This window comes from Canis lupus, chromosome 21 (assembly GCF_048164855.1).
Source record: "Canis lupus baileyi chromosome 21, mCanLup2.hap1, whole genome shotgun sequence".
Lineage (NCBI taxonomy): Eukaryota > Metazoa > Chordata > Mammalia > Carnivora > Canidae > Canis > Canis lupus.
In genome coordinates, this window is record NC_132858.1 from 38,383,793 (window position 1) to 38,408,877 (window position 25,085).

The following is a 25,085-nucleotide window of genomic DNA, read 5'->3' on the forward strand; positions in this document are numbered from 1 at the left end:
ATTGGCACTTCATGCCTTTCGTGATACTTCACAAGTGAAGTGGAGACATAAAGTGTAGGTATTGGTCGTACGCCCAAAATTCAGATAATTATTCACTGCATGGAATCTAAGAAATTATTTGTATTTGAAAATGAGAGACAAGTGAGACTGTAAAAACCTCCAAGCCTGCAAGATTTCAAGAATTATGTATAGGGCTATAGTAATCAAAATGATAGGAATGTTGGCACTGGGATGGCCAGATTGACCAAAGGACACTCTGGGAAGCCAAGAAATAGACTGACAGGTGTGAAGACCCAGCATGCGATTGAGGCAACATCACAAGTCAGAGGTGGAGCACAGACTCTCCATACTGGTGCTAAGGACAACTGGTCACCATACAGATGAAAAGAAATCTCTCTTCGTATCACACACAAAAATCAGCTCCAGGTGAATTAAAGACCGAGCATGAAAAGCAAACTATTAAAACTCTTAGAAGAAAATATAGAAAAATATTATTTATTTTATCTGAGTTGAGAGGGATTTTTTTTTAACAAATCACTAAAAAGCCTAAGCCACCACAAAGGACTGCTGCTGATAAATGTAATTCCGTTAAAACTGTAAGCGTCTCTATTGCAGAACATCATGAACTGAGTGAAAAGACAAGCTTCACATTAAAAGAATGTATTTGCTGGGGATCCCTGGGTGGCTCAGTGGCTTAGTGCCGCCTTCGGCCCAGGGCGAGATCCTGGAGACCCGGGATCGAGTCCCATGTCCGCCTCCCTGCATGAGGCCTGCTTCTCCCTCTGCTTGTGTCTCTGCCTCTCTCTCTCTCTCTTTGTGCTAAGTTTATATGCATCATCCCGTATGATCTCGACAATCTTATGAGAGACACCATCATTATCCCCATTTTCAGATGAGGAAACTGGGATTTACAGAGGTTAAATGACTTGTCTAAAATCTCCGAGTTAAAAAAAATAAATAAAATAAAATAAAATCTCTGAGTTAACAAGTGATGTTCATCATAAGATGAAAACCCAGGGCTCCTGATCCCACCAAAACCCGTGCTGTTGATCATATTGCTACCCTGCAGTGTCCTTCATGTCATGACAATATAAGTTATCTAATGCAAATAATCCCAACTTAAAAAATCAAATTGTTGTGTCAAAATAGAACATGGCATATTAGGTTCTAATAATAAACACATTTATGCACATTTTAGTCAATAACACACTTTTTTAGAAAAACTTGGCCATTAAGGACTTAAAGGAGAAATAAAAAGGGGTCACTTCTCAATTACCCAGAGTGAGAATGATGAGCAAAACTAGTAGATAATCCCCATGTTTCATTCAGCTCCCTGTTTTTATTCTGCTGTTCCTCTCCATGCAGTATGATAGTGTATGATCTCAGCCTGATTCACAGAATCAGTGATAGTGAGGCCGGCCACTACCTTGGGTGGCCTGCTAGCAGTGGCGGTTTCACAAAACTAGTCCTACTGATTTGTCCTTCCCTGCACTCTCCCAATGCAGAGTAGAGAAGTAAAAGTTTCTCTTTGGGAGAAAACAGTGTTTGTGAAGCATTAACCATCCCTTCTCCCCATCTCATCCCCCAGGAGGGAAAAAGGTATTAGAACTTTGCCCTTCCCCTCCCACAATATTGGGAATGTTTGACCCATCCTTGCCTTCTACCCCAAGGGAGGCTAATAATTATCTCTTATCTAGAAGGGGCTGAGCTAATGAATCAGTGGAGACCCCAATGAGCTGAGGAAGAGAGAGAGAGAAGAAAGAAAGCAAGAAGAGGGAGTACTAGGGCAGCCTGCACTCCTACCATTCCCCGTAGGTTGAGCGGACACTATAGAAGGTGATTTGGGGCTTAAACCACCTTTCTGGTGGGATAGTTTCTGGCCAAAGGAACCCCTGCTGAAAGAAGCTGTAGGTTACATTACCCATAATGGTGAAAGGGGTGCCAAATAGAAGGGGAATAGGCCAACCTCATCCGTATCTCCCAACATAGAGAGAAACTCCACATTGGGTCTTCCAAAGAAGTAACTCAGAGCATCCTTAGGAGAGAGGCATTTGGATATCCCCTGAATTTAAATTCCCTGAGGTCAGAAATCTTACCTTCCTTCATTCCCACAGTATCCCCCAGCACCTAAAATAGTCCCTGGCTCAAAGTGAACATGTGATTGAGAACTACCAGGTTAGCGACAAAAAGGCACTAGAGAAGCTCTGAAGGCAGGGTAGTGAAGGTGACCAACATTCACTTGAGGGACTGAGAGGAGAAAGAGGGAGGCGTGGCAGGGTTTGGGAGAGCGAGAACAAGACTATTTCCCCCACGTAAAGTGGTTCAAGCCTTCGACCTAGCCTGCGTGGGAAGGGGAGCTTTTAATTGAAAATAAGATTACAGTGTTAACTGCACTATGCTTTTTTAATAGTTGAAAGTGTTGAAAGATAATGGAATTGGAATACTACCCAGAGGAAATGGGGTGGAGGGAGGTCAACAGAGCACAGCTGGTAGCAGTTATTGGGAAAATAAATCAATCACGCATTTATACCCCAGTGACTAGAAGCACTTCAATTAAACAAGTGACAGTCCTCGTATGATATCCTTGAAAAACAAAGGTGATTAAAAACCAAAGATTCTCCATCAGAAGAAGCCTGTGGAATTGTTTTTCTAGAAATGATGAGGAATTTGAAAGTTTCCATTCACACATTTATACTGTCTTTTTGGTGACAAGTGGCCCATATTTGTAAAATGGCTAGACAGCATCAAGCCAAAAACAACCAAGACTGTACAGAGAATTGTCTGTCTGGCGGGGCAGAGGGGAAGTGTCAGCCTTTAAAAGTCGTGACAAAATGGTGACATCGGCAGGCTTGAGAGGCCACACTAGAGATATCCAAAGATTTCTTGGAAGTATAAGAAGCTGAATGGAAAAGATGATGAGGGCCATTGTCCAAGGCAAGAACCAAGGACAGAAGACCAGAAAATACACTGACTGAAGGAAGTGAAAGGATCATTAAGGGGATCCAAGTGATTCTTGGATGTCCACCCACACCAAGTGTTAAAGGTACCTGCTAACTCAAATTAAAGGGTGCAGTCAGTGGTGTGGAACAGCACAAAGTAACTAACCATGCAAAGATTAACCTGATATCTTGGTAGCCATGGCACCCACTGTGCATTATTCATAATAATTGGCTGCCAGTGTTAAAAAGAAGTGTATGTGTATTAGAATTTATATGTATGAATTTATATATATTAGAATATATATATTAGAATATATATATATATATCTTAGAATTTCACTTCCCAAAGTTAATTTGAATTTTTCTTTGTTATCTCTAGTTTGTAGAGTATGTTTGCTCATTTGTTTATTTGAGAATTAAATAAGTTAATGCTCCTAACGTGCCTGGAAAATATCTGGCATAAAACTATGTTCAGTAAGTGCTAATTACTGTGAAGGGTCAACTTTTTCATCTGGGTGGTTGACGACTGCATAATAGGCTCCTGGATAATTGAAAGTTTAGCAAAGGCACAGAAATCTAAATGCATATGTGTAGCGGCCTAAGTGCAAATGTTCACAAAGAGAACTGAAGATAATTTGAGTCTAGTTAGGATACATGGTAGAGTAATGTCACTTTAGCTATATCTTTCAAAATAATCGGTTAGGAACCCACTAAATTGCAGCATGAGTACTCTGGTCTCTGAACGTGGAAGGTGTCTCATATACCAGAGTCCCAGCTAAAGTCGTCTCAGGACCTCACATCCAACTGCAAGTCTTTTCTACACCCAACATTCCGTGTATTTCTCTGGACACAGACAGGAGTCATTTCTCAAGTCATGTAGTAAAGGAGTAGAGGGAACAAAATGTGAATCAAGATTTAAGTGGGAAAGTTTCCTTTTGAAAGTGGCTGATTTGCCATGGGATGTACGTGAAACTCTGAGAATCGCCACAGTTACATTAATCAGATGGTTATTAACCTAAACTGCAAAATGGGGAGAGTTCAAAAAGTACATTTCGAAGCTACGATAAACCGGAGGCTTTTTATTCTAGTGATTTAAGAAAGCTTTACATTTTTATTTCCAATTAACCTATCAATAGTGATGTCACTTAAATACTCCTAAGGAATATTATCTCCTCATTATTGCCAGAAAACATGCTGCCCAATTTCATAGCTCAGCTGTTCTCATGCATGGATGGACAATCTGAATTAACTTGAACAGAAACAAGATTTTTAGACACTCGGCTACATTCCTAGTTGTAAAATTTAAGTAATTAAAAATGTGACTTTAAATAGTAAAAGAAAATAAAGTGGATAATGTTTATTTTGTGCATCAAAATGATAGTGATACAAGGCTATTCTAACTTTCTATGTATTCAGTGTTATAATACCAATAGAAAAATTATTGTAATCCACACATTCCTGCCAGAACAATTGAAGATTGTGGCAATGAATAAAGACCCTCTGGAGAGCTGTCTTAAAATTAAGCTATTAAGAAAGACTTTTTTTTTTCATTATGACCAAACAAAGATAGCTGACCCTAGAGATGAGAGTTTTTCTGCCCTGTAGACATACTCCCGGTGCCTCTTAAAATTGGAGATACTCATTATTCTGTTTATTTGAAACTTTGACACTACAGAAATAACATGTATTCAAGGAGAAAGTTATTGAAGTGATCCAGGGAAGTTCAGACCCGCGAAGTCCTAACTAGATGTATTCACAATTGTAGGGACTCTCATTACAACTTTAACCAGACCTTCCTCCCCATTCTACTCATGCTTGAATGAACCTGGACCTCAGAGCTATTTGTGACACATGATTATGTGCTCATTCTTGAACAATATCCCAAAGGTTAATAATAAATCACAAACATCCTACATCTTCATGTAAAAGGAGCTTTTAATTCTGAACTAAGTAAAAACCTACTCTTGTGTCTTTCTCCCCTGCTCAACAATGCTAACACAATGTCAGAAAGAGTGAGGAGTTCTGGGTTTGGGCATTAGAGATCCGTGTCTCGTCTCCTCTTCATATAAGCTATGTGTCCTCTTGAAAATCCCTTTTCCTCCCTGAAGTACAAAGTCTTTATCTTACAGTAAGATAATAGAAACCAGAGATAAAAGATTAATAATAGAGGCTGCTTGTCCTCAATGTCCTCAGTATGTTTTAGTGGATGTATCATCAAGAACGGCTTCCTTTATTTACTTTACCTCCAAATCAATCAACCAACCATTCTCTCTCTCTCTCTCTATCTCTCTCTCTATCTCTATCTCTATCTCTATCTCTCTCACACACACAGCATTGTGCTAGCTGCTACAAAGGATATTCTAGAAGTGTAAAACAAGATATTTACCCTCAAGCTATACACTGAAAAAGATCATTTTAAATCCCATATGAATGCATTTCCCAGCACTTCTCAGAAGACTCAGGAAACACAAAAATTAATGTCTGCTTTCATCCAGTGATGCCAACAAAGGTATGGTTACACCAAAAAGAAAAGAGATGCTCCTTTTGGCTGGGTCTTCTCCAGCTGGGAAGCATTACCATTTCTAAGCTTATTTCTCAGTGCAAGTTAGAAGATGGTATTGTTTTTACTTTCATACACTTCCTCACCTTCATATTGTAACAGGGACTTCTGTGAAGTCCTTCTCATGGAATTCAAGGTTAGCCTTCGCCAAAATGAAGTAGATAGCACTTATTCATTCATTTAAGAAGTGTTTATGGGGGCGCCTGGGTGACTGCCTTCAGCTCAGGTCATGATCTCAGCTCAGGTCCTGGGATCAAGCCCCATCGGGCTTCCTGCTCCGTGGGGAGCCTGCTTCTCCCTCTGCACCCGCCCCCTACCCCTTACTCATGCTCTCTCTCTCTCTCTCTTTGGTTCTCTCTCTCTCAAATAAATAAATAAAAATATTTTTTTAAAAAAGGAAATGTTTACGAAACTTTTATCCTGTGTAGGCACCTTAGTTAACAACAGAAAAACAATCATGAGCAAAGCACAGACACCCTCAAAGCATTCTGACCTCAAAACCCTCTCTCTCTCAACTCCCACATACCCTCAATTCCCTCTAAAGACTCTATCTCTTCCAATAATCATTTTATATCTTACACAGTAATAATTTTTGTCCCCACTACCAGTAAGTTTTTATTATCTATCATTTTTAAGGCAATGTATTGGCTATTACTAGAAGGTACAAAGATACAATCCCTCTTTCCAGGAGCTTATAATTTGGTAAATACAGAAGTGAGAAATGGTAGTGGGCTCAATAAATACACAGACCACCAGAATGAAAGGCAGGGTTGCAGTAAGTGGTAAAGAGAGGTGTAGCTAAAGTACAGAAGACACTAAGAGAAAGGAGGGCAGCTTTCCCCTGGAGTGACCGGAGAAGGCTTCTGGGAGGATTTGAGAGGAATCTTGCAGAATGGGCATGATTACAAGAGGAGACTGAAGAGGTCAGGGGAACAGTAAGGATCACTAGCAGGGGTGAGTGTAAGAGCAAAAATGCAGGCATGAGAGAACCCAAAGAAGAATGGAGGAATGGGAAGCCAGCCAGATTAAACACAAGAGAATAGGCTGGAAGGATGAAGGGACAAGGTCCTGAACGGTCATGACACTGTGTCAAGGAGCTTGGATTCTGTTTAAGAAGAAAGGGGGTGATATGGGAAAGTGTTTGAAGGGGAGAGACCAAAACAGAGGTGAGCTTTAAAAGATGTTTGTGGCAACCATATAGACCAAAAGAAGAGGGAAAAGAGAGAAATGAGGGATGGGAAATGCAGGGAAGAGAAACAGCAAATGAGCAGCTGCTGCCGGCAACAGAGCAGAACTCGAGCTGAAGGGGCTGGAGGCCAACTAGATGCAAAGGCAACTCTGAAACCTTGAGCAGTTTTGAAAAGAATATTCAACTCAGTAACCTTTGTCTTTCTATGATGCTATCTGAAGAGACTATTTGCATAAAAGCAAAATATTTAAACAGGGGCGCCCGGGTGGCTCAGCCAGCTAAGCATCCAACTCTTGATTTCGGCTCAGGTCATGATCTCGGGGTCCTGGGATCAAGCCCTACATCAGGCTCCCCATCCCTCTACCTCTCCCTCAAATAAAATTTAAAAAGGAAAGGAAAGGAGGGGAGGAGAGAGGAGAGGAGAGGAGAGAGAGGAAAAGAGATATTTCAACAAATAAAGGTTTCCAAAACTAGCTTCTCTACTATGGACCAGTTTACCACCACCCGACTTTTATGTCTTATTCTTGAATTATTTTGTAAAGCCCTTGTCTTAGTCTCTTCGGGCTGCCATAACGGAATATCACAGACTGAGCAGCTTATAAACAGCAGAAATTTAGTCCTCATCATGGTGGACGCTGCAAGTCCAAGATCAAGTCACCAGCAGATTTGGTGTCTGGTGAGAGCCTGCTTCCTAGCCCTGTGTCCTCACATGGCAGGAGGGGCGAGGGATCTCTCCAGGGTCTCTATCCTCATTACCTAATCACCTCCCAAAGTCCCCACCTCCTAATACCATCACCTTGGGGGTTAGGATCTCAACATATGAATTTTGAGGGGATATAAACATTCCGACCACAGCAGCCTTCATACATCATATTCATTCACTGTTTTAAAATCTGTTCTTTTGTTGTGCCTCTTCCCCGATCCATTGTCTTTCCTTCTTTCCCTGTTCTGTATCCTGGGGAACAGATCCCTGCCTGCATCACACAAACTCTCTTGCCTTCTAGATTCCTGTTGGACTTTGCTGATGAGAAAAATAGCAGAAGATCAGAGGCAGGAAGAGAGAAAGTGTAATCATGTTCTAACAAATAACAACAAATTTAGTGGCTTAAACCAATGATTTATTATCTTAAAGTTCTGGAAGGTCAGAATTCTAAAGTGGTTTCAGTGGGTTGAAATCAAATGGTCTTACCAGCAAGGCCGGTTCCTTCTGTGGGTTCTAAGAGAGGATCCATTACCTTGCCTTTCCCAGCTACTGGAGCCATCTACATTCCTTGGCGTCTGGCCCCTTACTCTGTCTTCGGTACCAGCACCTCTGCTTCTATCCTTCCGTCTTCTGTCTCTCAGATTTTGACCCTTGTGATTACACTGGGGCCACCCCGACAATGCGGGATAGATGACCTTCCCATCTCAAGGTCCTTCACTTCCCATCTCAAGGTCTTATCTGCAAAACCCCTTTGCATGTAAAGTAACATATTCATAGACTCCAGAGACTAGATCTTGTGAAAGAGGGGACATTATTCTGTCTGCCACACAGAAATGTCTGTTGCTCCTGGCCCCCATGCTCTGGGCCTCACGGCGCCCGTCCCTCTACAATGACGGCTCCCATCAAGCAGCCCCTCTTTCACGGTTCCAGTTCTCACTAGGCCCCTGAAACTTCCTTTCCTCTCCCAGGCTCTTCCAGAGAGAGAGGTGCTAAGAGTCTCTACCTTCAGAGCCTCAACAGCCCTCGTCGGTTCCAGAACCCTGCCCACACCACTGAAATAGTCTCATCACTAAATTATCTGCAGCCCCCCAGCTGACTGATAGACCCATCTGGAAATGCTTTTCCACACTCAAACTGACACCTCTGAAGGGTCAGCTGTGGAACTGGCTCGCACACACAGAAAGTGAACGTAAATGCAATATGCAAGCAGGTTTTCTTCAGGAAGACCAGGAATAGTTACCTGAACCTCACACTCATCAAACAAAGCCTAATGTGTACACCTGGTTAGAAGTATGCAGAACAATAATCCCTCATTTTCCCTCAGTTACATTCAGGGAAGGGAAGGGATGGCCCACACAGAGTCCACAATAGAAAATTTCCTCTTTGATTTCCTTTTGGTTGTTTTTCAATCAAATGGGGAAACTGACTTCATGACCTAACATAAGTGATTTCTGGGCAAATGGGTGAGCTGCTAGCTGAACTGCCAATGATAGCTTTCTATTTCTGCTCAGGTGGGTAATTTCCAGATGTTTCCCCAGTCTCTTCTTCTTGCCTAAGCTGTCCAATGGGCACGTGAAAGTGAAAAGGTCATTTTTTTCCTTCATAGAAAATATTTAGCTTCAACCAGCTTGTCTTTAAAATCTTTTCTTTGCATTCACATCTGTCCCCACAATGGAAGTTATCCATCTGTCCTAGCTGAGGGTTTGGATTAGCTGTCCAGATTCTTTTTCTAAGAACTATCTATCTAAAATCATAGAATAAAAACAGAAAAATAGCATCAACATCCCATAGGAATTCCTAAAGTGCAAAACTAACAGATATTTTTTGAGTTTCCAACTTCTCAGTGATATTTTAAGAAAAACATTTGCCTCGTTTCCCCCATTAAATATCCCCAGTTGCCCAACTCCTTCTCTCCTAGTTTCATTATTAAAAGCTTACCGCTGTTTCATTTTTTTCTCTCCTCCACCATTACGAGGACAATAACAATTAAAACTATGAGAATTAATGATACAGGATTATATTTTATACTTTAGAGTTTGCAAGGCATTTACCTATACTTTGTTATTATTTGATCATGGTCACACCTGGTTGACATATATCATGAAACCAAATTTAAATTTTTTATAGGTCTTGTTTAAATTTGGTTTATACAATAAGGAGCAAAGAGTCAAAAAATAACAGCTCCTGAAAATTTTTTTCTTTCAATCATACATCCATCTATTGAACAAATGTGTATAATGCACCTGGCTGAGCCTCTGTCCTTAGAGAGTTTACAACATAGTGATAGTCAAAGCTCAACACTTTTAAAGAAACACCGAGGAAAGGCACCCAACCAAGACTGGCGGAATCCTGGATTGGCCATACCCGAGGCGGATCTGAAGGGATGAGGAAGATTCAGCTATTTGCAGAGAGGAGGGCCGATTCTAGACAAAGGGCACAGAAAGAGAACTACTTTAGACAGGTGGGAAGAGATGATCAGGGAGCATGCACAGAGCAGGGGAACGGAGTACTTGAAGAATGGAACCCAACACCCATGAAAAGCCCTAGAAAAGGAAGGAGATTTAGAAGGAAGTAATCTAATAAAATTCTCTGTGTGCGATTAGTATTGGTAATATTTGACAGGGAAAAAAGAAAAGTTTGCTGGGAAAGATACCAAATTGTAATTTAGACTTGACTTCCTCAACTTGGTAGTGCATCATCCTTAAATTTTATATATATTCCCATATTTTAAGTAGAGGATTTTAAAAACAAGAATGAGAAGTGGGAGGGCTTCTGAATGGAGAGCTCCCCCTCAATCTCCAACCAAAGGCAGCCCTCTGGTTTGAATGGCCACCCAAGAGAGCACCCCTCCCACCGGGCACTATGGCCAAGTCAAAGTCTGAGCATTGTCTGATCTGCAACTAAGTCTTTTCTGAAGGGGGAATATGAACTAGGTACATCACCCGCCTCAAGAAAGAACCCCTCAGAATTCTGCAGCAGCCCTTGGCATTTCCACCTGTTGCCCTCACCTTCGTGGCCCTTCTCAGCAGGTATGTGCTCAGGCATAGCCTTGATTAAGGACCCTTCTGAAAATCCAGAAAGGCCATTGCACACTTGCGTTTGGATGAAGTTTCTTCAGAGCTGTTGGAATGCTTTCCTTGTAAGTGGTCATTTTCTAGAGCAGAGTATAAGGAGGATTTCAGACAGTTTTTGACAGATGCATTAACTGAGGCAAGTGAAAGTCACAGAGTTTGGTGCTCTCAAACCTGTGCTTCGGTTTCCAACTGGGCTGGAAGCCTTCCCTCTGGAAACCCCTGCTGACCGGCTGTGCTTCCGTGCCTAGCTGAGGCGGTCCTGCCCAACAGTTTCTAACAAGAGCCAGGTCCTCTAACAGGCGCTCAGCTATCATCCATTTCAAGCCCCAGCCTAGTGGAAGAACCGGGAAGGTTAGCCAAAACACTCAGGGTAACCCCATAGAAAACATCTTAACCGTAATGGCTATTAAATAGTAGCCAACAAAAGTTATTTGTGAAGACAGCCACTGCATATTAAAGGACACCATCAAGTTGAAAATCAGCCTGTCCCCTTTGCTCCAGGGACCTAGATGTCCTATGGTCAGAGTACCTGGTGATGATGCCCATGGTGGGCAGCAGTGAAGAGCCTGATTCAGATATTTTTTTTCCTGGCACTTTATGATTTCATTCACACTCAGCCTCCATCCTGTTTTCTTTCAATCCTTTAGCATTTGTTTCCCATTGCTTTATCTGTCTCCACCAATTTTTATAGGTCACCATTACTGAGACTTCCTTGGCCTCCTCTAAGTGCTATTGAAATTGCTATGATGTAGCTGGAAGGGCATAAGGCAGCGCGTCAAGAAAGCTTTAAGATCTGCTGAGATGCACTAAAGCTGAACTCACTGTGTCGTGAGAATACAGACAGCTACTCTAACCGAAAAGCAAACCTAAGCCATGCACTCAACTGTGATCCAGCCAGGGCCTACTTGTCAGGAACCGTGTGGATGACAAAAGGATGGTGGGTATGTTCCCTGCCCATGAGGGGTGTTGAGTTGGTGAGAGAAGCCAGCCTGTGTGTGAGAAATTTGATGGAGTTAACCTGTGACCTCAGATCATTAGCCACAATAACGGTCCACAGCTAAGTCTTCCATGAAATAAGGAAGAGCGATATCCATTGTTGGTTGGTATAAAATTCTAAAAGAGCTCCAATCCTCACTCCTAATTATAACCAGGGTTTTAGTCATGTATAATCATGCAAAATAGGTTCTTGTGGCGCAGGAGTAGTGTGAGGGCAGTTAAGTGATTACAATCCGTTAAGCATGTTTGTGAGATGTCGGAGCAAGACTTGAGCAGGAACGACCATGATTCAGGGCTAAAATAAATCCAGGATTAATGAGTTCTTATAAAGATTTCATTGAACCAAACCAAATAGTTTCTCTACGACTTGGCTACAAAGGTGTGCACAGTATAGAGTTTATTTTTTTTCTTACAACTTGAACTATTAACCACTTAAGAAATACTGAAACGTTTACCTTTTCCTGCCTTGGTTTTTTAATAAGAAGAGGAAAAAGTTTGGCCTGCAGAGCTCCTGGCAAGTTCAAGGATTTGGTAATAGGTTTGTTAAAGAAAAAACTCCACCACGAGTTTGAGCGGAAATGTGGGAGTAGAAATGCAGAATTTATTAAGCTGTGCCGAGAGAGGGCGGTCTTGTCTTTTTCCTTTTTTCTTTTCTTTTCTCTCTCTCTCTTTCTCTCTCTCTCTCTCTCTCTCTCTCTCTCTCTCTTTTTTCAGTTGAAGTATAGTTGACACCCAACATTACATTAGCTTCAGGAGTACAATACAGTGTTCAACAAGTCGATGCGTTATGCTGTGCTCACCACAAGCGTAGCTCCCTCTGTCACCACACACACTATTACAGTACCATTGACTCTCTTCCCTACGCTGCACCTTTCATCCCTGGGACTTACTCATTCCGTAATGGGAAGCCTGTACCTCCCACCCCCTTCACCCATTTTGCCCATCACCCCCCTGCCATTCCCTCAGCCAACCATCAGTTTGTGAGAGGAAGGTCTTATCTCATCCCTTGCCCCTAAGACATTGTTACAGCATTTTTAGTTGCCCAAAGGGAAACACAGATATAAGTACTTTTCCCATAGGAAAAAAAAATAATACCTAGAAGTTTATCTTAAGTCTTTTGGTTAGTTTCCTAAACTTGACATCTCCTTGACACACACAAATTAATGCATACACACTGGTGAACTGCGGGTCTCCCTCTCTCTCTCCCCACCTCCCTTTTTCTCTCTCCTCATACCCTTCCTCCTCCCATCTCTCTCTCTCTCAATTCTAACAGGAACTTGATATTTTAAAACTTCTCTAAGAACAAGTGAAGCAGTTGTTGGGTTTTTTTTTTTCTTCCCCTTAGGTAGGCTTCACACCCAGCATGAAGCCCAATGCAGGGCTTGAACTCAGGACCCTGAGATCAAGACTTGAGCTGATATCAAGAGTTGGACACTTAACCGACTGAGCCGTGCAGGTGCCCGGATAAGTAGAGACTTCTAAAGTTCCATTTTAGTAACATGGCTTAGTTGAAGATAGCCCTATAACAGAAAGCATAGAAAGAAAAGACTGCATCAGAATCACAACTGGTCTTTTTTCTCCATCCCTGAAAGGACCACAAATTTACCATTGGTTTTTATCAAACTTATTCCCCTAATTGATTCACATGTGAGGGAAGAGAGTGGTGCTCTTCATTGGCCACATCCTGACAGCTGCAATGAACTCAGATGAGGTAGGAAGGTAACCAGAGAACTTCTTCTGCCCCTGACAAACTCTTCTCATTATACATCCAGATAGAAAGGATGGAAGCAAAAGGAATCACATCCAAAATTTGTTTAGGGAGTCCCAGTTAAGATGATTGTGCATACTACTAATAGTGGGGTGAAAATAAAAATTAAACCTTTTGTACAATTTCTGTCATTTCACAAAGAGGAACAGGGGTCTTGAGTTGTGCCTGCACTGAGTTTGTTACTAGTGACGGTAGGTCTGAATGAGCTGGCCCATTTTTGTCATCTGCCCAGAACACTTTGTAAGATTCAGAGTCTCTGACAGTGACAACAGTTCCATCTTATTACCCGACAAGCATCCTCCCACACATGCCAGATTTTTTTCTGAATTTGGTAAGATCTCGAACTATTCCCAATCTTCCATTGCTTACAATGAGGTAAGAAATCGACAGACCACATCCTCCAGTATCCTGTCATGGGGAGAGGACTTGGGAGAGACTGGAAGTCTTAGATGAAGGCTTAGGATCATCGCTCCAACCAGCATCAAAGGTGGTCTCTTCTCCTTCTGAGGAGACCCTGCAATGAAAGCTAAAAGTATGGACATCTGCCATGAAAAGAGGCCAGGCCATGCTCTTTGGTGCTCAATAAAAATAATAGCTCTCACTCTTCCCAGAGCCCTGTCCCTGAAACTCTTGTATAGGAGATATCAGAGCAGCCCCCATGTGGCCCTGGAACCCCTCTGCTTCTCAGCCGCCCCTGCAGTCTTCCACCCTACCACTTCTCTCTCCCATGCTAATGTTTCTTCCCTTGGTTCTAATGAGCTCTTAGTAGGGCAAAGGGAACATAAGAAATGCACAAGAGAATAAAAACATCAAATTTTCTAAGTCTTGCTATACTCAAGTATGTGGCCAGAATGCAGATGACATGTGACTATTTCTGTGACACCATGAGATTCCTTTGCCTTCCACATGACTCTTGCTGCAGCATCTGTCTCAAGACAGAGGTGTCCTCAGGCAATGGTGGCTGTCAAGGGTTGATTTGGGGGTCAAGACTGCTTATAACCGCTTCTCCCGTGATTCTCAAGATAAGCCATGTATGAACGCTTTCATTCATTCACAAATATGTACCACGCATCCCATACAAGATATATCGTTAAAAAGAACCCCTAGTCCCATTGGGCACCTGGGTGGCTCAGTTGATTAAGTGTCTGGTTCTTGGTTTCAACTCAGGCCAGGATCACAGGGTCATGGGATCAAGCCTCCTGTCAGGCTCCATGCTCCACAGACAGTCTGCTTAGGAATTTTCTCTCTCTCCTCATCTCTCTGCCCCTCCCTGCTCAATCAATCAATCAATCAATCAATCAATAAAATGAAATAAAAAGGACCCATTCCCTGCCCTTATTTGCCCCACCATTCCCTTCCTCACAACCTCCCAGTTTCTCACTTGGACAGAAAACATAACCTCACAACTTCAGTTCCCTTCTTCAGTCTCCCATTTTCTCTCCAACCCACTCTCCATACTAATGCCTCAGGGAAATTTCTAGCCACCTCTTTGCTTCCCTGGTCAGGTTACCAGCTGATTAAAATTTTCAGTGCCTTACTGTTGCCTTTAAAATAAAGCCTGGTGGTCTCTGGGTGGCTCATTCAATTGAGCATCTGACTCGTGATTTCAGCTTGGGTCTTGATCTCAGGGTTGTGAGACCAAGCCCCATGTCAGGCTCCAAGCTCAGCATGGATTCTGTTTGATAGTCTCTCCCTCTCCCTCCATTCTTCCCCAATCATACTCCTCTCCCTCTCTTTTTCTCTGTCTCTCTCTCTCTCTCTCTCTCTCAAATAAATAAATAAAATATTCTTTAAAAAAAAATGAAGCCTGAACTCCTGAGTAGCAGAATAAACTGACAGTCCCCCAAATATACCATGGTCTCAAGTCTTGGGGTCTTTGCACATGCTGCTTTTTCTACCTAGAACGCTTTTCTTCCTTCTTCACCCAAGGAATTCTTACTGATACTTCAAAAATCAGTTGAGATGTTGCCATCTCCACAAAGCTCCCCCTGACCACCAGCATGCCCATTCTGAGTTAGATGACCCTCCTTTATTAGCACTTTGTTAATGTCTCTGTCATACCAAATATATATTGAATAATAATCATTTACCCACTTTCTCTCCAGTTAAACCGAGAATATTTTGTAGATAGAAGCTATACCACTTATCTCTATCTTTATCTTTTCTCTCTAGTAGACTGTCTAGCACATGACAGGTGCCCAGAAATCATTTGATGAATGAAGAAGCTCCAAATCTAGGAGAGAAGACAGAAAAGCATAAGCATAGCAAGGTGTGATAAATACCAGAGTGGGGTGCAGTGACAAATGAATACAGAGATTGGAAGCATCCTCTTGAGAAGACAGGTCTAGGAAGGAATTCCAGAGAGGAAGATGCTTGGATTGGCACTGAGGAAAATCAGGAGATCACCAGGCATACAGGGAAAGGGAAGGCAAAGAGAACAGTAGCATATGGAAAACCCTGGATGCTTCACTAGGCATGAAGCATTTGGGGAGATTCCTCTTAGAAGAATGACTCTAGTGACAATGAGAAGAAGATATTGATGGGAGGGTGAAAGGAGAATACTGGAAAACCAGATAAAGGCCTCAATTGCAACAGTTAGCAATGAGATACAAATGAGGGCCCAGAGACTGATGTAGAGATATTCAAGAAATGAACCCAGCATGACCCTCACTACTCTGGCTTGAGTGAGTAGTGATATCATTTACCAGATTTAGAAATTAAGAGGAAAAACTGCTTTGGAATCAAAATGGTAAGCCGAGTCTGCTAGTGTTGAGCTGGAGTTGTCCATTGGACATCCAGGTGAAGATGTGCAGTACTCACGTGGATGTGTGAGTATGAAGCTCAGAGAAGCTGAGCTAAGAATGAAGACTCTATTACAACCTCACTGGAACTTTTGTTTTACTTCTACAACTTAATACCGCGCCATGAGGTTTCAGTCATGGGTAAGAACTGGTCCCATCTCTGCCACTGGCTTGGATACAGTGGCCTCCAATAAGCTGCTCGACTTGAGGCTGTGCCTATTTTATGGGAAAGGAGGTAATTAAGGGGACCTGAAGAAAAATGTTGCAACATTGCCCCCTAAAGCAAATTAATTAATCCTGTTGTTCATGATTCTTCTGTGAAATATGGAAGTCATACCAGTGAGGGAAACTTCTTCCACTGCCCAAAAACTATACTTTCAGAGACAACTGTACACAAAGGGGAAGGGGAAGTCTTTACCTTCATTACACTGAAGTCCTTATCCATAGAAAATCCTCTTTAAATAAAGAGAAAAGGGTCGCCTGGATGTCTCAATCAGTTGAGCATCCAGTTTTTAGCTTTGGCTCAGGTCATGATCTCATGGGTCAGGGATCAAGCCCTGAGTCAGGCTCCTCGCTCAGTGCAGAGCCCACTTGGCACTCTTCCACTCCTCTCCCTCTGCCCCTCCCTTGCGTGCTTGCTCTCTCTCTCTCAAATAAATCATAGATAGATGATAGATGATGGATAGATAGATAGATAGATAGATAGATAGATAGATAGATAGATAGATAGATAGATAGATGATAGACAGATGATAGAGTTGTTATTCCCCTGCTACAACAAACATGTGTTTGTTCTTTCTCTCTTTAGGGGTAGGGAGTGGTCTTATTGTAGTGCCATCTTGTCATTGCGATCGCCAGTTTTTGTTCCTGTTCTTGCCCAGCATCTTGATAATGCTCCGCTACAGAGTTTATTTGCAATTCTGTCTGCATTATAGAGTTTAGGCTGAGATCTGCTTTAAGGGACCCAACTAAAATAGCATTTTTGCAAAGCAACTCATTGTGCTTTTCCTGGCTAATTTCTCTTAAGTGACTAGCCCTGAAATGAAACATATTTTAATTCAAAGTTTCCTGACAGTAATGGTACTGTGGGAGTTATATGATGTGTTTGTGGTTGAACCCCTTTTATTCCAGGTATCTATTCACAAAGGCTAAATGGGAATTGCTTATGGAGTCCAGGCATTTCTAACAATTCGAGAGGGATTGGTATTTAACCAAACAGTTATGGCAATCAGCTGTGAGCATGGCAAAGATTTAGCAAGGGCCTTAGTCATGTGTGGAGAATGGAAGATCTCATTTTTAATTCAAAGGACTGTGATAGAAAACTCATCATCAAACTTGAATATCAAGCAGCCATATTTACAAAGAAGGCAATATTACAATAGCACCCAGGGAAATTTAAATGATGCATGATAAAAATTCTCAGAGAAGCCCAAAACCAATCATCCCATCCAGCATGCCAAATTAAATGCTGCACTAAGCCCAATGCTGGCACTGTGCTCAATGAAAGGGCCCTAAAATATTTACTTCTTGCTTCAAAGCAGAGATACCAGGTTTATTCGGAATTGTGGTATCACACATATTTCCTAATTTTAAAAAGAAAAATGCTTCAAGTTTAATGCCTCTGCCACACTGACAAAAAAGAAGTAACATATCACCCTAACTTTATGATCTGACATTTTACTTTCTATAAAGGTAAATCAAGTTTGGTGGTCAGATTCAGGACGCAGATGGGAATTAGCTGCTTCTAAGAAGCAGGAGGCTGTAACCAAATTGTTCAGATGTGCTCTGAAAACTGGTAATCTAAAGGATGCTTTTCTAATCTATTGGAAACGCAGTGTGAGTAGAACCATCTTTGGCTGAGTTAATGTTTTCTTAATTAACAGGTAGGAGATCAAATCATTGAGATCAATGGGGAGAGCACAAGGGACATGACCCACGCCAGAGCAATAGAACTCATCAAGTCAGGAGGAAGAAGGGTCCGTCTCCTGCTGAAGCGCGGGACGGGGCAAGTCCCGGAGTATGGTACGTTTCATGTTTTCATTCACCTTTTTTTTTGTTTGTTTCTTCTGTGTACTGTAAATGCCTCTGCTTATTTGTAAAACTATATCAGTTCTCCAATCCTACCTATATATATTTAGCTATCAATAGATATATATACGCATATGTACATTGAAGCACAAGATTTCTGTATGTGAGCTCTTTCTTTGGCTCCCTTGGTTAAGTGATGTTTAAAATAGCAAATAGAGGACTTTTCAGGGCATCTCTGAGTGTGCAGGGAGATCCAGCCACCACTTATACATTAGAACTTTTGCAATTTGACTAATAGTCCTCTGCTCATTTGAGTCCACAGTAATTTGTCAATTTTTGCCTAAAATCGCTCATGTATCACACTGCCCTGGAGGGTGTGTGACTAGGGCCAGGTGACAAGCAACAGTCTTCAGGTTGGAAGATGAAAATGTAAACTTCAGTTCACGCAGTGGTTGCATTTTCTTGACACTTCGGGATAGTCCAAAACTTCACTCTGACGTTGGGCTTCTCTGTGCTTTTTAGGAAGACAAAGACGTTCATTAGATTTGCCTTCAGAGGTCTTTAACAGTGTTTTTTCTCAGGAACCCATTTAAGGCACCACTGACAGCTTTAATAAGAAACTGCTGGGTGGTCATTACCTGAGAAGCCTCAGCCCCTGAGCTGGGCTGTAATTAATCTCAAGGAGCGTCACCAAGACAGGTATCAGCGAAGAGCCAGACCGGTGATATGTGTCCACATGAGGGCAATGGGACCTAACTGTGGTCCTGAATAATTAGCTCAAATTGCTGATAGAGATAAATGGACTCTTACTTTCATCCCTCCATCCTCTACCCCCCAATCTCCCTCACACACACACACACACAAATTCTAAATAGCACTTTCTCTCTCAAATTCTACTTATCTTAATTAAGAGTAGCTTGCCTAAATTGACATTTAGGCAACTTCCTTAAGTTGGCAGGTCAGATTAGTCCTGAGTTCATTTGCAATATCTGAATTCAAATGCCCTTAAGAACTTTGTTTTTAGAATCTTGAAACCCCAAAAAGATTGGCAAGTACTCAATTAAGGAAAGCATTGAAAAGCTTCTGAAGGGCTGGCTCTAAACCCCAGGAAAGATTTCATCCCAGGTTCCCATCCTTAATGCCTGGAACTAATAAAATATTTTTGAATATTAATATTAGCAATAAGCACAGGCCTGATTCTGTTCAATGGCACCAGCACTAAAAAAAAAAAAAAAAAAAAAAAAAAAAAATTGGCACCAGTGCTAATCCCTTTGTAAAGAACTAACTTTTTGTACCCCAGAGAAATAAGTGATTTGGTAAGATCAAGCTGTCCTATGAGTTTGTCACTTCTAAAAAATACCTTAGTTTAATGGTATGCTTCATTCTATGACAAGACCTGTTATGTGAGCTAAGGAATTTCCATAGTTAATATTATTCTTATGTCCTAACAAAGTAATCTTTAAAAAGTTAATCTGAACAACACGGCTACCCAGAGCTGTCTTTTCTGTTATAGAATCCCTATTTAGTCTGAATTTTCAGCAGCTTGTCTACAGTGAGCACTTAGAACAGTACTACTGACCAAGCCCCAGCATCACTCAAACTGTCATGCCTACATATGATGCTGCCTCAAAGCATCTTTAAGAAAAAATAAAAACATGTTTTTGAACAAGACAAAAATTCAAGATCATGTCAACATGATCCCATTACTTCTTAACATCACTCCAAAACACCTGGTTAAGGATGAATTCTAAAATTAACAGAGTTTTGGACACAATTTTGGTCAATATGGTTAACTCCAGCTGTATTACAGAATTTTTTCTACATCTCTTCTTCTAAAATGTGACATGAAATCATACTTGCCAATGCTTAGAGTTTGTCAGCTACTGTTGGTGTTAGATTGACATAGATTCTGACTATAAATTAACTTTAGAGATTATGTCACAAAATATCCAATTTAATAGAGCAGAGCAATCTCCTTTAGAGAAGTAAGAGAATAATCAAAAACTGAGTAAACATTAACATCTAAGCTGAAAGATGCCTGGTTTTGCATAAGCAACCAAGAAGGTTAGGGATCAGACTTAACCTTTGAGGTCTACTAGAATCTCATAGTAACTAATGTGGTCCTCAAGACTACCCATATTCAGAGATCTACTAGAAAGACTCCTGGGGCTCCCAGCTAAGATTTATTAGAGTGATGTAGTAAGGATACACAGTGCAATCGTAAGGGGAAAAAACAGACAAAGCCTGAAGGAACCAGGTGTGGCCTTCCTTATTCTCTCTCTCTGTCTCATGAGGGGCCATCCAGAGAGCACTCTTCCCCCAGCAACAAAAAAGCAATAATAAATGTGTGATACTGTTGCCCATGGAAGTTCATTAGAGATTAGCACCCAAGATTTATACTGGGTGCTGCTCATGTAGGCACTCTTTATCTAGCACATACCAAAATTCTAGACTCCTATAAGAAAAGCAGGTGCTCAGCATAAACTGTTGTGGGCACAGTTGTACATGACATACCCTTACCACTCAGGGAAGGGTCTATATTAGTGTAGGAGACAATTTGCCTGTCACAGTGCCAGAGACCAGCCAACGGCCCAACTCGCAAGCAGGTCTTTCTAAGTTAGCAGTCTCAAGGCTGCCGTGCAAACTCTTTCCTGTGCCAGGAGCAAGCTAAAGAAGCAGCCATAGTCATGGGTTTTACAAATCACTCCAGCATGAAAGGAGTATCCACCGCTAAGAAACATCATAATTCCTCCAGCATCAGTTTAATAGACAATACCATGAAGCAGAATTTTTGTCCAAGATAAGAGTGTATTTTAATGAAGTTGGCAAGGAAGGGGGGGTGAGATAACAAAACCAAATAACAGAAGCAAGAACAGCGAAAGAAAATGCTTGAGGCGACCAGTAGATATAACCAAGAATATAATCCACTTTGTCCAAATGTACCCTCCTCACAGGAACACTGAATTTTCCGTCAACTCTGAGTTTAATCCTGTGTTCTTTTTCCTTTGTTTGCCTTTTAATATCCTACATATCGCAAAAATCCATCCTTAAAAGATGATTAAGGGGGGTTATCAGAATCTATGGGAGGCGTAACCTGCTAGGGAGCTGTGTAGATCCAACCTAGCCTGGGAGAGTGAGCTTTGAAGAGTAGGAGATTGCCAGCCACCAGCCTGTAGCAGGGTTGTAAGTGATACCCACCAGCCCTCCCTCTGCCACCTGCAGAATTCAGAATTCACAAGAGCTCTGAAGCAAGACCCTTATCTGGACATTTGGCCACGTCGACGAAAAGCTGATCTCAGTCAAGAGAAATACAAAACTCTTGCTCTGAGTTCCTAAGGTGATCTGTGACAGAGAGATAAGCACAGGTACAATTGAGAGGAAAAAAATACCCAGGGTAATCCGTCAGATTGTTGACTAAACAAAATCAGTGTGAATCCAAGTGAGCTGAGGAAAGGAATAAATATGCTGCAAATATGCCATCCATAATTACCGCAAGACTAATCGGCAGACGACACCCCAGCCAAGTCAGAGGCGTCAATCAGCAAATGCAGCCACGTAAGTAGGGGCGGCGCACAGGCTGCCTAGCAGCTGCAGGGGGAGTCAGCAAGTGATAAGGGCTTTGAAGAAGTTGCTTTTATAGCTAAGTCCTTGAAGGAGATGGATACTTCAACTCTACTCCAGTCCTCAGGATAAGAATTTGTTGATTATAAACTCCGCGGGAAGCGAGCACTCCCCCTCCCCTGACTTGCATCTCAACAACTGGCAGGAATAAGGAAATTTCACTCCACCATACTGAGAAAAGCATCCAAAGATGATGCATCAAAAATAGCGCCCTCCTTAACACTGGCTGTTGACGTTTGAATTAGAGCTTAAGAAGTTAAGAAAGAAGAAAGCATGTGCGTGGTTCTAGAGCTGCCCAGGAATATATTACACAAATTAGCTCCCTGCCCTCAAATGCTGGTGTCCTTCATTAGCATTCAAGGAATGCACAGGAACCACAGAGCCAGGGCCAGGGTGAACAGAGGTGCCACTGGATGAAACCAAAATCAAATGGTTCAGACCAACTTGGGCCTTTCCCCCTGGTAATATTTGCTGTTCAAATATGATCAAAATAAAGCAAAACAGAAATATGTCTTCTAGTCTTAGTGGCCCAGCCTGCTTCTTCCCTCCTAAGGCAACAGAACAGGTCTTTAGTGGTGAAGGGAGTCCAGTTGCAAATGGAGACTCAGTAGTCTCAGGAGGCCATGCAGGGTTACAAGGATGAAGTGGAGTTCTCCTAGGATATGCGGCCCCGCAACAACGAACACCAGATGCCCACACAAAAGGAAAGAAAGAGTTAATCTGTGAGTCCGATTTCTGCCTACCTTTCCATTTTCAAAGTTAGCTGTGTCTTTTTTTTTTTAAGATTTTATTTATTCATTCATGAGAGAGACAGAGAGAGGCAGGCTTCTCACAGGGAGCCCAATGTGGGACTTGATCCCCAAACTGGGATCAACCGCTGAGCCACCCAGGCGTCCCTAGCTGTGTCTTTAATGGGTTTTGACTTGACTACGGGTCTTTGGTAAATAGAATTGTTTTCATTTTATAAATATAATAAAACTGCATTAAGTAAGTAGAGAAAAGATATGAGTCAGGCCGTGTAGCTAAGGAAACGAATGGGCCAAATAGTTGTTTAGTTAAAGACTGTCTTTAATCAGGAATACCCATGACGTAAAGGATCATATCAGAGCACCAGATTGAGCAGCACTGGTCTCTACTTATAGGGCAATAGGCAATAGGCGACGTTTATTTTTTTATTCTTCTTCAGGAACATACATTGACCATTTGCAACGCCGCGTATGGAGCTGAAGAGTATGATGTTAATTGAGATAAGTCAGTCCAAGAAAGACAAATACCATATGATTTCACTCATATGTGGAATTTAAGACACAACAGGCAAAAGCGACAGACAAACCAAGAAATAGAGTCTTGACTACAGAGGAAAAAAGTGATGGTCACCTAGAGGGGAGGTAGTGGGGGGTAGGGGTGCGGGGGAAATAGGTGATGGGGATTATGGAGCGCACTTGTGATGAGCATTGGGTGATTAAAATAAAAGCTTAAAGAAGAATATACATTGGCAAGTAAACATTTCAAGCATACTCTTATAATCTTGTTTATAGTTAGCTCAGGGAGGGCTTTCTTCCCTCTGATCACAAAAGTTAAACTATAGACAGTATACCCCTATTCAACATTCCACGTGAGACAAATCTTGTCATTGCTATCATTAATTAATGTCATTACGATTCCCTTACCCCAGTCAGGGTTTTCTGAGCACCTACCGTTTGTGCAAGGCGCCTTGCAGGCACTGAATGCAAGATCTAGCTCGCCCTGGCCCCGAGGGAGGACACAGGTGACCACTGATGCTGTCAGACTTCCAGGATCTGCTCTCATGAAAAACCTGAAGCTGGTTTTATTACTGATTTGTAGAATTTAATAAGTGCTTCTGGAGTATTAAGGATCCTTGAAAAGCATTTGGCTTCTTCGGTTTGTTCAGCATTTCCTTTGTAGTATTTACACCAATGCTTTGTACACTTTCTGGAGAAAGGACTCGCTGAGTATAGGTAAATTTCGGCTCAGCCCCTGTCTGAGTTCTTCGAAGCTGGTAAACCAAAACTTCATCTGGCAAATTTGCTAATCATCACTGTTCCCCTCCTGTGGCTGTCAGCCCCAGGGAGCCTGGAGCACTGGCACCTCACACCCTGGGGCGTTCATGGGTGCTGCTATGCCCCCACGATAAAAGACAAGGAGAGAGTCTCCAGTGCCTTCGTTTCTTCCTCAGACCGTGTTTTTGGGGAGCTTTAACTGGTTCCATAGCCTTTGCACTAATTCACCTGCATTTTTAATAGGGCAAAAGGCAGCTTGCTTCAATAATAAATTCTGAAATTTAATTTCAGCCTCTGACATTCATGGTTGAGTGTCTCTTCCTTTTCCATGAGAGGTTCCACAAATCACTCCTGTACACCTCCACTGAGTCAGACCCAGGGAAGAGGGCAGGCTGTCAGGCACCCGGCTGCATCATACAGAGGACCCAGTTCTTCCTGCCTAAAACGGCTCAAGACTGCTCTCTGCAGCATGTAGGTGAGCCTCGGAAATGCTCTGGGAAGCTCCCAATAAGTCCCATTTCATAGAGTCAGAGGTAGAAGCTCCCTTAAAGAATACACAACTCTGTCGTTCCTTTCCCCGTTGCTCAAGACCTCATTTATTATTTTGAGTGTTTTTAGGATAAGGATGAAATTTCGTATCTGCACATTGTTTTATTGGGAACCATGGACTATAACGAATATATTTTTTTTTTCTTTTTGGACTCCCTTACTTGATTTCCAACATGCAGTTTTCTCTTTAGGGATATATTAAATGACACCCTTCCCCACATCCTCACTCGTCGTACATTTAAGACTCTTATAAAACATAGTAGACCACATAATAACCAAGGAATCTTCCAAGAACAACCAAGGTAGCCTTTGAGGTGTGACCTCCCTCGATTCCCAAATACTTAAGTTGTTGGCCATGTGCATCTTGGAAAACCTAAATATCCCAGTGTCTCCAGCAACCCATCCTGGAGAGTCCCAGTATAAGCTTTGATAGAACATTCCCTTCCTTCCCCCAGTGTGAACCTGGGCTCTCCCACGGTGGGGAGTTTCCACAGATGTTTAGGGAGAAAGCAGCTTTCTCAGAGGAAACCCCGGAGAACACTGTAGCAGTGAAATGGACTTCAAGGAAGTCACATATTGAAGAGAATGCCTTTCACGGGGGTGGGGGGGTGGGAGGGGGAAGAGGGAAATCAAGGATCAGAGTTAGAGCCAGAAAAGCCGGCAGCATGGCTTAAAAGTTGCGTGTGTAAGCGCACACCCACACACGATTGGGTGGATTTGGCCCAGGACTCTATTTTTAGGGTGCCATCTCAAGAAATGCCATGCCCCCAGATTGTGGGGCGCCCCTCCCCTCGCTTTGCCGGACAGGCCGGCCCACCGGAGTTTGCACTCCTAGT

General features: G+C 42.2%; 1 protein-coding gene across 12 annotated transcripts in view; it reads left to right on the top strand.

The window, feature by feature from the left end:
* The window catches only part of MAGI2 (membrane associated guanylate kinase, WW and PDZ domain containing 2), a 1,329,894-nt gene that overhangs the window by 1,237,051 nt on the left and 67,758 nt on the right, over positions 1–25,085 (top strand). For 11 of the 12 annotated variants that reach the window (XM_072791399.1, XM_072791396.1, XM_072791402.1 and 8 more), the window contains one exon: positions 17,914–18,052. In XM_072791399.1, the coding sequence (XP_072647500.1) occupies positions 17,914–18,052 (139 nt within the window). Of the gene's footprint in view, positions 1–17,913; positions 18,053–22,865; positions 23,043–25,085 lie in introns of those variants that run through there. The other variant, XM_072791400.1, reaches the window with a different exon arrangement.